The 13,383-nt window shown below is 41.0% G+C and overlaps 1 protein-coding gene across 1 annotated transcript in view; it reads right to left on the bottom strand.

Moving 5' to 3' along the window:
• The window catches only part of LOC149302948 (centrosomal protein of 120 kDa-like), a 35,112-nt gene extending 27,732 nt beyond the window's left edge, over nt 1–7,380 (bottom strand). Inside the window, exons 1-6 of the mRNA XM_089481716.1 lie at nt 7,332–7,380; nt 4,903–5,059; nt 3,378–3,492; nt 2,917–3,055; nt 2,216–2,364; nt 654–851 (exon numbers count right to left, since the gene is read on the bottom strand). Of these exons, the coding sequence (XP_089337842.1) occupies nt 654–851; nt 2,216–2,364; nt 2,917–3,055; nt 3,378–3,492; nt 4,903–5,059; nt 7,332–7,380 (807 nt within the window). The remainder of the gene's footprint in view (nt 1–653; nt 852–2,215; nt 2,365–2,916; nt 3,056–3,377; nt 3,493–4,902; nt 5,060–7,331) is intronic.
• Nucleotides 7,381–13,383: the final 6,003 nt, after the last annotated feature.

The following is a 13,383-nucleotide window of genomic DNA, read 5'->3' as shown; positions in this document are numbered from 1 at the left end:
GGAAACTGAATAAAGAACTGAAATCTATGTTTGAATGTGCCGCATAGTGGTAAGAAGAGATGACTGTATTATATATGGAATATATTTTACAGGGCTTTGTATGCATTGCCCAATGTATACACCCATAGTACAGCCCGTCATGATATCACATTACTGACTCGGTCTATCTTACTGATAGATCAATGCATTATGCAGGGTCAGCGCAGCTGATTTGGCAGAGATACCCGTCAAGTATCGCCCTTCATCATGCATAATGAATTTGGAGAGTTGAAATTGCAACTCTCCTGCTAGTTCACCTACCAATCCACGCTTTAGTGTGCAAACCTCTTAATGTATATATTGGCTAATGTTTTTCTTGTTCATTTTCAGTACATAGGCATGCCTATTTAACAGCTATGTAATATAATGCAAAACACATCTTATTCCTTGACTGCCCAATGAGATAACCCGATTGCCAACCTTTAAGAAAGCCATTTGGTTTTAGGAACTTTAGGGATTTTTAAGTAGAAAAGGACACGAGACACTGAAGTCACTTGAACCGGAAACATGCTAGCAGATGCAGGGTTATTAATGAAAACAGGATTATCTCCAGAAACACTGAAGGTTGCCACTGCATAGGACGGCACACAAAGTATATTCCACAAGCAGCTTACCCGAAGATTAGGCTGAACAGAAAGATACATGCAGAGCACTTCCAGACTGCTCCGAATCCTCAGAGACACTCTCTCCGGCTCAAAGTTCGGGTTGATCAAATCAGCGAAAGGTTCGCTGGTGACGTCATTTCCAAGTAACGAGTAGAAAAAGAAAAATTCTGGCTGTGGCGCTGGCAGCCTCATATTGCTAGGAATTAACTGGGGGGGGGGAAACAGAGGCAAAGAATAAATCGTGTCATACGGACAACAAAATCTATTTACCCTTATGCTTTCTTTTAAACAAATATGCTGTCGCCCAAATATATTTATAAGAAACACAAACCATGGGCAAAAGACTATAGTATGTAGTTTATATAGCGCAAAAAAAGCGAATGAAAAGCTTTGAATCAGCTCGTACAATTATCAGATGAACTAACACGTACCTTATAATAAGAACTTTCAAAAACCTACTGCATATAGACCAACACGTATGAATATATTTTAATTATTATTTTCTTTATATAAACATTTACGGCTGTCTTAAAAAAATGTTCAGAGAAGAAAAAAAAAATCCATCAAGTGTAATTACAAGAGAGTTCTCAAACAGTAAGGATTGAAAACGCATTTAATCATCGTTGGCTTTTACATGTCACAGTCCATTAGCCTGCAATGAATATCTATCATTACAATGCAATGTGTGTCACCTCTGGGTAACGGGCATAACTAAAAATATTACCGGAACAAGTCTCCAGAACCAAAATTTACTGGAACAACGCTCAGATCTAAAGAATCCATTTTATTCATGTTTGACTAGAGAAAACTAAGATCTTAATTAATGTTAGTAAGTGTAAACTCTGTATATCTTGAATACAAATAGGGAATTTCTCATTGTTTTTCCAAATTAAATTGTTTAACTGCAATTAATATAACTGGTTATAGCATATCGTAGGCAAATTGAAATACGTTTGGCCAAGTCTAGGAGCTCTACTGCCGGGCAGGACAAATGTATGTAGAAGTTAGGGGCCAGCGAGACAAATCTGTGAGCCAGCTTGATCTTTGAAAGCCATAAAGTGGCATACCTGTAAAGATCAATAACAAAATTACACAAAAAGTTAGAAATCAGCCCTAAAAAAAAAAATTCAACCAGTGATGGCTAACTGTCTCCTGGGATTTATCAAGCTCTAGTGAAGAAGGACACATGCTCAATATTCAACATTGTGTAGATATTGAATAAGTGCTTTCTTCAGTAAAATTCTGTGACAAACCTTGAGCATTAAGAATGAGGAGGCTCTAATGCACTTTTAGTAAATGATTAAAAAATATTCAGGTTTCATCCATGTATTGCAATCGCATGACGAGAGAAACGTGAATACTTATCTAGCAGCATTGATCCACACAAACAAAAAAAAAAAAATTGGACCAAATTACCGTATTTAAGCAAATGAGAAGCAGATAGCGAAGACCTTACTTTGGAAGAGCGTGCTATGGTCTTGACATATGATAACATGTTTAGCGGTGTAAAAGCCTGCAGGTTGTGAGTAGTACAGAAGCCACTGTACACAAGTTATAAACCAGAATCGTACCTGCTCTAACTGTGTTGCGAAGGCCACTGTTACAGAAAACACAAAGCTGTCCCTACAATAGTCAATTGGTCCAATCTGATAGTATCCTTCTGCTTCGTTTAAGATAGGTACAAGGCTATTCGGCTCAATTCCAGCCAGTTGCCTGGGCGCTAGAGGAAAACAAAGTTTGGGAAGAAGACTTTTTTTTTTTTTTTAAACATATTGTGAATGGCCCACAATATACATTCTTAAAGAAATAAGAGACATACTGCTATAATTCATCAGAAGGAATAATCATATTATACATATACACTAATTATATATATAAATATATTATATATATATATATATTACACACACAAACTGGTAAGAAAAAGTAAACAAACCCTTTAAGATGTACCTGGTTTTCTGCAATAATACTTCATTATTGTATTAATTGTTTATTATTGTAACTTAGATGAAGATCAGATCATATCATACTTTGTGTGTGTATAAATAACATGAATCTCAATCACACCATTTTAATACTGGCAGCCCAAAATAACCCATCAGTTGAATAGGATGACATCAGTAGAGTGTCCTTTGACAGTATGCAGCACTGAGAAGGCCACTATGTTATATAGCCTGCATAACATGGTCTGAGCACAATGACCGTCGGATAATCAAAATCTAGTATAAGTCATTAGGACAGCGTGTATAGAAGAGCCGTGCACGTTACAAACCTTTACTTCTCGGGGGAGCTTCCTTTGATTTGAAACCCTCCACTTCCGGTTTGGTGTCCGTTTCCAACGTAATGCTGAGCTGCACTTCTGGTTTGCATTTCTTATATTTACTGCTCAGTAATAAATACCATTTTGGAGCCTACAAAAAAAAAATACTAAAATGTAGTTCATACTTAACAGACACATTTTTACATACAAAATTGGCTGTTCATTCAAACTGAGAAGGCACCCAGAGGTTCACCCTTTGCCGACAACGATTACGTACACAATTACTGATCAAATTCAACAAAACACGCGTTAATGAGTCTTCGTCATTTGTGGAGGGGTAGCAGATCGCAATACATTTTTAATACATTTAAACAACCATCACAGGTTATCACTAAGAGATCTAGGTAATGCACATATTCTACAGATAGCAATTCTGAAAAGGCTTTTGAAGTGACAAATTTATAATGGATTACTTGTTTTTTTTCCTGGGCAACTCTCATGTCCAACACCACATAACCAACCGACTCTTTTGCTGATGTCAACGTATCCAAAGCATAGCACTGAAGCTTAATAGGGGTTCGCTGAAGCCTACGGATGAAACAAGAGACATTGTTAAAATATTTGCTGCCTTCCTAGCTACATTTTTACTCCCACAGCTGCTGAAACAAACTTGCAGTTATTGCATGGCTCTGCTCGTTTAGATGTTCCAGAAGCGGGGGTTACGTAAAAACGGTTTGACAAGTAGTCTTAGACTCGTAGCACGTACAGTATAAAGGAGAGATGTGTGTAGAAGGAATTATGCATTTTAAGTTACTCTATGCAACTTAACTGCTGTGAGAACATACATTACTCTGAAAACGTACAAAGGGGTCATGTTCAGCAATAAATACTACTACCTGCAACCGTTTCACCACCACTGCCTCTGATCGACTGTTTATAAATACAGAACTCTTGTGGTGCTGTAAAGAGTTAATATGAACAATTCACACCATAAGGCTAAAAAGCAGGGACGACTTCTTCTCCGGCAAACAGTAGGCACGCTTCTCCTACGCCACACGCATTCAGAAAATGAAGTAAATGCTTATATATATATTTTGGATCAACAGCAATTAACGGATTTGGGAAAAGCTGAACTTGATGGACGCATGTCTTTTATCAGCCTATGTAACTATATTATACAGTTGTAACTGTGTTCTACAAGAATGAAAAAATATAAAAACAGGGTACTTAGCTTTTTTAACCCTCTATTCATTCCTCGGAACACATATGTGGAAGCTTCCCCAAGGACTCTTCCTTCAAAAAGCCCCTTATAACAGGTATATGGATAAAACAGAACAAATTCTGGGGATACAGCTTTAAAAATACTCTGTAAAAAGAATAAAAACCACAAATGGTGCAATAACGTTTAAAAGGTTTAAAACAGCCCCCACTAGTCGTGCCACACTCACAAGATTGTAGTAGGAACTGCGCCTTTGAGATAGCCTGTATCTTAGGAATCCTGAAGATTTACTGGAACTTTTAAAATATAAACTCAGTTTATATTTTGTTAGCTTATGCTTCTTGATGCATTATAACTAGTCCCTGATGTAGTCAACATATGACGAAACGCGTTGGACTTAGTTTCTTAAAACATTAAGCATTTTTAATGGGCTATTTTAAATAAAGAGCTTTTGGAAGATACCCTGCCTGCCTATCATTCGTTTGTATCCAGCAGATGACCGGTTTTCAAAACTTTGAGGTGGTTTTAAAAGTTCCAGTAATTAAAAGTTTCCAGTGGCACAACTAGTGGGGGCTGTTTTAAACCTTTTAAACGTTATTGCACCATTTGTGGTTTTTATTCTTTTTACAGAGTATTTTTAAAGCTGTATCCCCAGAATTTGTTCTGTTTTATCAGCCTATGTAACTATATTATATGCATGGTATTTTAAAATAGCAGGATTATTGAGAAGCGTGCACCACCGACACACACAGAAAATAGACACGTTATAAGGGCTTCACCTGTGTTGATGGAGTGCCTTCCGGTCCAGTTCCCAGGCAAGTTCTGTGGCAAAGTGTGGCTGATCCAAGTGAGGTACTGGGTCTGTCATCAGCTGTTCTCCATCAAACTTTGCCTCAATAATAAGCATGTGCCTTGAGCGCTTCGGAAAATGACGCCCTGAAGACGAGAAAAAAAAGTAACTCAGTACGTCTGTTCATTATGAAGCGGACGTAACAGAACAATTACATCGGACTGTTTTATTTTGGTAAGACACTAAACCTATTGCCCTAAAATTACGGGCTTCCGTCTGACATTAACACACTACGGCTGGCCCGAGTCCGGCGAAGCAATGGATTGAAAATGTTTGGTTTTCTATGTAGCCCCAGCTACAGAGAATGGCTATTAAATTCTTCAGCAAAAAAACATTAGAAGCTACAGAACCAGAGCAATCCTATTGATTTCAACGTGAGCATCTTCTGCGCATGTATGCAGGGCTCATGTTAGACGCTCTGGAAATCTCACGTCGGCCAGCACTAGAGTTGGAGGGCTGAGAGTAAACTTATGCGCCTTCAGCCAAACACATGCCCCGCAAGACTAGGAGCACACAAAAAAAGAAAATAATCAGCCATCCTACGCATCATAACACTTTAACATGACCTTTATAGGACAGTCACTAACAGTTGACGTGGCACACGCAAGCCATGTCTTCTATTTAGGATAACTTTATGCCCGTCCCCTCAATGCATCGCCTCTACCGCATATGAGGCTGTTCCACTTATCTACCACCCTGTCTGTAGAATATGATTATCGGAAGGAGGTAATTAATGATTATAAATCATTAGAATAAAATAAAAACCATGTAAAGTAATGATGGGAAGTACAGAACACCAAAAGTTTAAATGTCTGCCGATGATTGGTCAATGAACTTTAACGGACACAGTGTGGAGGTGAAACCTCACAAACAAGAAGCGGATCATGTCAGCCACACACTTCAATGACAGGTCCAGCAACGTTACGCCAAACACAGGGGTCAGGCAGGCTTTTCTCTAGTGACCACGTGTGAGATCTACACGGATAACCAAGAAAGGCACCGCCAACTAAAACGCTAAAGAGAAAATGGTCTCCAGGATCCGGATAACTTAAAAGTCTGCATTCAAGAGGATATAAAAGAAAACCATGCTATACCTAAAATATGCCTACAAGCCGCAAGAGACGCGCATCTGTCACCTAATCCTAAACAATACAGGGATTAAGCCGCAGGGAATTGTTCTACCTCCTGCAATGCGGTACTTTTACACCTGAGACAGATGGCTGTAACGTGAAGGTGATTGTGTTCCATATGTCACGGTGAAGCCAGTATTATAATTGGGTTCTATTTGTATTACAAAACGCCATCAGTTGATGTCATACCTTGAGAACAGAATTTATGTTTATGAAATATATATGATATATACTACATATTTGTGCAACCAAGCAGGGCTTGACAGTTTTTGTACTTCTGTACTTTGAGATCATGCATCTCTCTGTGGTTCTCATGAAAACCAAGAGGTCTCCCAACATTTTCTCTGTGCCGATCGGCCTGATGGCATCCTTGTGTCTAAGATTTTGTCTACATGAAGCAAGTCAACTACTTTCATATATATTTATGAATATCCTTGGAGTGTTATGAGATATTATAAGTGTAACCAAGTTACTATATCACATCAAATTAAAGGGCTATAAGCTACGGATGTCACTTTATGATGATACTGAAATGATGTGTGAAAAAAACCAATGTATCAAAACAGACCTAAAACCCTTATCATAATGACATAATTCAATAACTAGTCTAATCGGCGATGCTCGTTAATGCGGAAATACGTATCGTAATTCAGTAACTAAAACAGGCTCTCATTGGAACAGGTAAGCAGCATTAATGTATATGATAAGAATGAGAATCATGTAAACTCAAGTGATCAGAGACTCCCTGCAGACCAATGTTATCCGGGACCAAGCACAGAACTCTACTGTGGAGGAGACTTCAGTCCATTATGGCCCCTTGGACAGCCTAATAACCGAGAGCCCATATAACCGCTTAAAAACGTTTTATCCTCCAAAACATAAACTTCTGATTGACTGAGGGCGCAGCCTACAGCCCGATCTACGGCGCAGCCTACAGCCCGATCTACGGCGCAGCCTACAGCCCGATCTACGGCGCAGCCTACAGCCCGATCTACGGCGCAGCCTACAGCCCGATCTACGGCGCAGCCTACAGCCCTATCTCATCCATATATACTAATGAATAGTCCAGCCTAGACTTTTGCCTCATCCATATACAGCAATCTATAGTTACATTAACACAGCAATAGCCGAGGCACATTTTATAACACCGAGTTATTGGGTGATTCACAGAGCCCCAGCTATCACATATTTGTGCCTTACAGGCTTAAAAGTAAAGAGTTATAATTACCCTCTAAGATGGAAACCACAATAAGCAGCTGGTCCGACTTCTGCCCCATGTCTGCCTGAGATCGAGGTAATAAAACGAGCGAGGCTTTTGGTTGGGAGGATGCGGGGTCAGACGGTGTCCTGCTCGTCTCTCCAGACTCCTACTCCGGATCAGCTGTCACCCGCCGGGACTCAATCCTTTGCCGCCTCTCTCCAGATCCAAACATCAGCAACTTCCACCCCCTCGCTACCGATCACTTCCGCCTAGCAACCGCAAACCTGGCCAATCGCAGATTTCGGCGGGTCAAAGAGAGGGAGATGGAAAGCTAGACGACTTTTCCTAACTGACAGAACGATAGGAACAGTTTAAATCACGTGACACCACAAGTAGTACGTCACCGAGTGCCTGCGAGACACATTTATTTTGAATTGTGTCAAACTGCAGAATGCATGAGGGGGAAGGTGTTACACAGAATACATCCCCTGTATAGAGGAAACTTTCCTGTAAGCGCCTCACTGGGGGAGAACATTACGGTAACACGTTTCACGGAGTGTAGGAAATAATTCAAAAGACGCTCCACAAATACGTGGCTTGCAAAGGACCACGGGTGTTGTAGTTTTGGAATTACTGGCGTGTAGAAGGGGTGTAACGTTTTTAACGTCTGGAATACTTTTTTCTGCGTGTGCCGTTAAATTATTAAATCGCTCGCTGAAAAACCACCGCTCTGGTTGTGTGATTAGTGCAGGACCCGCACGTCATTTAAAAAAAGAATGATGGCCCCTCTCCACTCTCCAGAGATCTTTCCCGGGGTTTGGCATTTATTTTCTAACCCTTTCAATGTTAGAGAGGCGGGAAATGATTTCCACTCCCTGATTTCACTAGCCCCTTTGATGGGCAAATCCCAGTGAGTTTCACTTGTAAGAAGAGCTGAGCAGGCCCTGTCTAATGATCAATCTCCCACATTACCTATCCGCTATACAGGGCTTTTTCAAGGGTGTTTGCCCTTCATAATAAATAGTGATATCAGGGGGTCGAAATTTCCAACAAAGGGGGTGCGTGCTTCAAAACCAAGCTGTTTCTGCAAAAGAAGCTCACTAGATTCATGATGTAAAGTAGGCAAGCTCAAACTGCAACTCTCCTGCGGATTCATCTGCCAGATATCACTTTAGAGCAGGGGTTTTCAAACTGCGGCCCTCCAGCTGCTGCAGGACTACATCTCCCATACTCCTCAGCCAGGCCCTTAGCTGAAGGAGCATTATGGGAGATGTAGTCCTGCAGCAGCTGGAGGGCCGCAGTTTGAGAACCCCTGCTTTAGAGAATGAACCCCCGGGTTCACCCAAGTAAATTCAAGGTCTATTATGCTTCAGTTTCAATTGCTGGTTCAGTGTTTCAATCTGCTAATTACTTAATGGTGATGTCCCACGCTGACTGAGCTCTATAATACCTTCGGCATTAGTCACTATATACTTTCCCTCTCAAGGTTTAATTGCAGAACGGTATCGACACTTTCAGGATGCCTTTTTGCTTTAGGACAATCAGATTTTGGTTTCGGGTCACGTGACAATCAAGTGTTCCTGGCACATAAACACTTGTGACTTATACAGATCATGGAAATATAAGTACCGTTGGTGCATAATGTAGATTTGCAGATGCGGGGATAAAGGGATAATATACCCTTTAAGCAGTAGTGGGATTCAACTTTTTTAGTAACCACTTTCAAGATTTCTTACTAAAAAATAAAAAGCTCACATACATATACTCAGGAAGTCTCTCACACACAGACTCAGGCAGCCTCACACTTAAGTAAAATTTACTTTAAAAAAAAAAAAATGGCACGTTGAACAATTTCAAGCTGTTTAGCAAATATTTATATGAAAAGCAGTTAATCAAAGTGTTCAATATAAGTCTGGGAAAAAGTATGCACTGGTGCTTTTTAGATAATTGATTGAGATTTTTTCTATGTGACAAATGCCATTAATAAAAAATGTAAAGATCCACTAAACGTTTTTTTAAATCTACATCTTGGAAACAAGGTGAAAACGGCATGTACATCAAGAAACAATTTGACTCAAATTGGTATATGCCGTTTTCACCTTTTTTTCAAAAAGTATACATTTTTTAACAAATCTATGATGCCTCTTGATGTTTTATCAATTGCATTTGTCACATAAAATCTCAATCAGTAATCTAAAATGCACCAGTGCATACTTTTAATTACCATTAATTAATGCTAATTATCATTATATCAATAACAAATATATATTTATTTATTTAACAATGTATAATAAATGTTTATTTTATTAATAATAAAGAAAAAAAACATAGGCAAATTATGACCATAGGAATACCAGAGTCACTTAACAAAAAAATCACAATCTAAAAAGCACCAGTGCATACTTTTAATTACCATTAATAAATTAATACTAACTACCATTATACTGTATTGGCTCGATTATAAGCCGCACCCTTAAAGTTTGGTGCTATTTTAAAGATACATTTATTTTTAAAGAAAAAATACACATTAGTTGAATGGTAAAACAGTATTTTATCTAATGAACAGGAATACATGTATTTTAACATTATTGGTATATATTATGCAGCATAGACATTTGGAAAACCAATAGCCATTTTAAATTCCCCCTTTAATTCATAATGCACCTTACTTCTAGATGTGCCCCTCTACCGCCCCTGATTTGCCACTCTGCTCCTTTGATATGACACTTTGCCTCCTGATATGCTTTATGCCCCCTGATTTGCAACTCTGCCCCCTGATATGATTTATGCCCCCCAGATACGCCACTCTGCCCCCTAGATATGCCACTATGCTCCCCTGATATGCTTTATGCCCCCCTGATATGCCACTCTGCCCCCCTTGATATGCCACTCTGCTCCCCTGGTATGCCACTCTGACCCCCCCCCCCCGACTTACCAATGCATCCCCAGATTCCCTGGTGCCTAGTGGGGGCAGCCGGTGTGCTGTGCTATGTGCGTAGACAACCTCTGCCGCTGCCCGTCACATCCGTCGGGGCTTCTTTGCCGGTGCTCCGTCATAGAAGCCCCGGCGGAAGTGCTGGCAGCAGCGGAAGTTGTCTGCGGCATCGCGCAGACGTTCCCCGGCTGCCAGGGAGAAGAATACAGTTCCCCTGCAGCGCTGCAGGGGATCCTCATCTCTGGTAGCTGGGTGAAGTCTGTGCGATGCGCTCAGGCAACCTCCGTTGCTGCCGGCACTTCCACTTGGGCTTCTATGGTGGAGCACCGGAGAAGGACATGTAACGCCGGCACTCCTTCATAGAAGTGCCGGCAACAGTGGGGTTGTCTTCATCGTGCAGACACCCACCAGCTGGCAGAGACAAGGATCCAGGTCCCCTGTAGCGCGGGGGATCTGGATCCTGACCCTGCTGTTTGCTCGCAGCAGGGCTAAATGCTAAACCCTGATTATAGGCCGCACCCCCACTGGGGGAAAAAGTGCGGCCTATAATAGGGTAACTAAGGAACGGTTTGGCGAACTCTACATTTTTAAAGAAACGGTTAGTATGAACCAGCAAGAACTGGCTGAATCCTACCACTGCCTTTAATGATGATAAATGAGCGGTCTCTTCAAATTTTAATCAACTTCCTTGCTGTCTTCCATGCAAGCATTTTACTGGTTGGAATCAATGGGAGCGCCATCCAATCAGTGATGTGAAACAACAGACCATAGAGGAGGTGGTGCCCCGCAGCAACGGAGCTGCAGCTTCTCCTGAAGGTAAGCAATCTTTTTTGTAGGTTTGATGAATGCATATTATAAGTAGATACAACTTACTTTATTCATTGTTCAGGAGGCTGTCTGGGAGAATGGTGTGTCCATTTTAATAAATAGGACATCGGAAAGATAAATGATACATTCATTGTTTATTTGTAACACACATAATATTCCTGAAATTGCTATATTAATATTATTAAATATTAATTAAAATATTGGAGCACCAGGAAGCCTGATCGCCCAACAGGGTGTTTTGCCTCCGATTTTGTGGAAGTGGGGCTGCCACCCCACTGGACCTGCTACGTGCTGATACACATGCTTTATGTGAGGTTTGAAGCCTCAATCTTTATCCAAACTACACAGTTGCAGTTTAAATGGAAAGTTCATCTACAGAGTTGTTGGATATCAGCTACATTACAGCTGTCCCCATTTGTGACCTCCATCAGGGTCAGCTATTTTGTAATGGTTTCCCAAGAGACACATGATAGCCCAGATCTTTTTCCACCTTTAAAGTGACCTATAATGTGAACATTTCAATTGCAATCAAATTGAAATTTTTAAAAAAGCACAAAAAAACTTCACAATAACCTGGTTGCATAAGTGTACACACCCTCTTATAACTGGGGGAACGCAGACAACCCCCGCCGCTAACCGCACCTCCTCCCGGCTGCAGCGGAAGTTGTCTACGCGAATCGCGTAGAGCTCTACACGCTGACCGGACTAAGCACCAGGGACTCAGAAGTACCAATAAGTTGGGGGGGGGGGGACAGGAGGATCCAGGTCCCCTGCATCGCTGCGGGGGATCTGGATCTTAGTTTCATAGTCAGACCTAGTTGAGGTCTGATTATAAGACGACCCCGATTATAAGACGAGGGGTATTTTTCAGAGCATTTGCTCTGGAAAAAACCTGGTCTTATAATCGAGCAAATACGGTATACATGGTGGAGAAAAGGTGGGCGTGACGACCCTTATCAGCACACATAATCTCGAAAGGGGTATGGGGAGTCGCAGGGTCATAGACAGGGGAGAATGTCGTGAGAAAATTCTTAATTTGGTGGTGTAAAAATTGTAGGTTAAAGGGTACCGGGGTGATCTGCGACAAGGAAGAGATACATATTATCTCTCATATTATCGAGATACAAATGGTGAAGCCGCAGAACCCTCACCCCGTCAGGCAAGAAGTGTCTAATGACACTGCCACCCATACCTGGGGGAAAGGCTGGATTGGAGGAGATCGGATACAGGGAGCAGCCAACCCAAACGCGTCAGATGGGACCGAAGTACTCGCAAGGTGGGAAGAAGTGTGGGGTGATTGCGCATCGTCGGGCGGCGGTGCTGATCTACCAGCCAAGGTACAGCCGCGATGTCGGCAACAAAGGAGAAGTCCTCGATGCGCACCCACTGCTTAGGTGTGCTAGCTGTCCACTCCACCACCCTGCGTGCATGGGGCTGTTTTCAGAATTAACCAATCACATTCAAACTTGTGTTAAATAGAAGTCATTACACACCTGTCATCATTCAAAGTGACTCTGATTAATCACAAATAAAGTTCAGCTGTTCTAGTAGGATTTACCTGACATTTGCTTAGTTGCATCTCAGGGCAAAAGCCATGGTCCGCAGAGAGCTTCCAAAGCATGAGAGGGATTTCATTGTTGAAAGATATCAGTCAGGAGAAGGGTACACAAGAATTTCCAAAGCATTAGATATACCATGGAACACAGTGAAGACAGTCATCATCAAGTGGAGAAAATATGGCTCAGTGTATAGTGGTGGGAATTACGCGGTATTTATTTAAATTAATAATTTAATTAATTTATTTTTCCTTATTTATATTTTTTTCCAGTTGACATACAGTTAAACAAATTGTGAAATAAATATTTCTGCCAACATAATTTTTTTTGTGTGTGGGGGGGGAGGGTTGCCACATACAGGATTTGCCCCGGGGGCCAAATACTCTGGTACGCCCCTATTGGTGGGGCATTAGACTGTCGCTTAATATCTTTCAGCATAATCGTCCTTCTCTACAAGTACGGCCCAGAGTTATACTTCACCTTATATACTTGTCACCTTGATTTATATGTTTGTCTTCAAGGAATACGGTGTTATGGACAATATTTGTGCTCTATAAGTGTAGACAGTGTAGCCTCTTATATTATCAATATAACTGTGCAAGGAATCAGAAGTCTGGCTTCTGTGATGTGGCCAAAGATTAGTTACAACAGCTGACGCCACTGTATTTCTTATAGTAATGTCTACTTTCACATGGACCACAGATCTAAACTCAAAACTTACTGTGGAATTGGGAGGCTTCTTCACTACATTTATAAACAA

The sequence above is a fragment of the Sceloporus occidentalis genome, unplaced genomic scaffold, assembly GCF_023333645.1.
Source record: "Sceloporus occidentalis isolate IW3139 unplaced genomic scaffold, rSceOcc1.0.p SCAF_16, whole genome shotgun sequence".
NCBI lineage: Eukaryota > Metazoa > Chordata > Lepidosauria > Squamata > Phrynosomatidae > Sceloporus > Sceloporus occidentalis.
The sequence above is the reverse complement of the archived record's forward strand: the minus strand, read 5'-3'. Positions and strand labels throughout refer to the sequence as shown.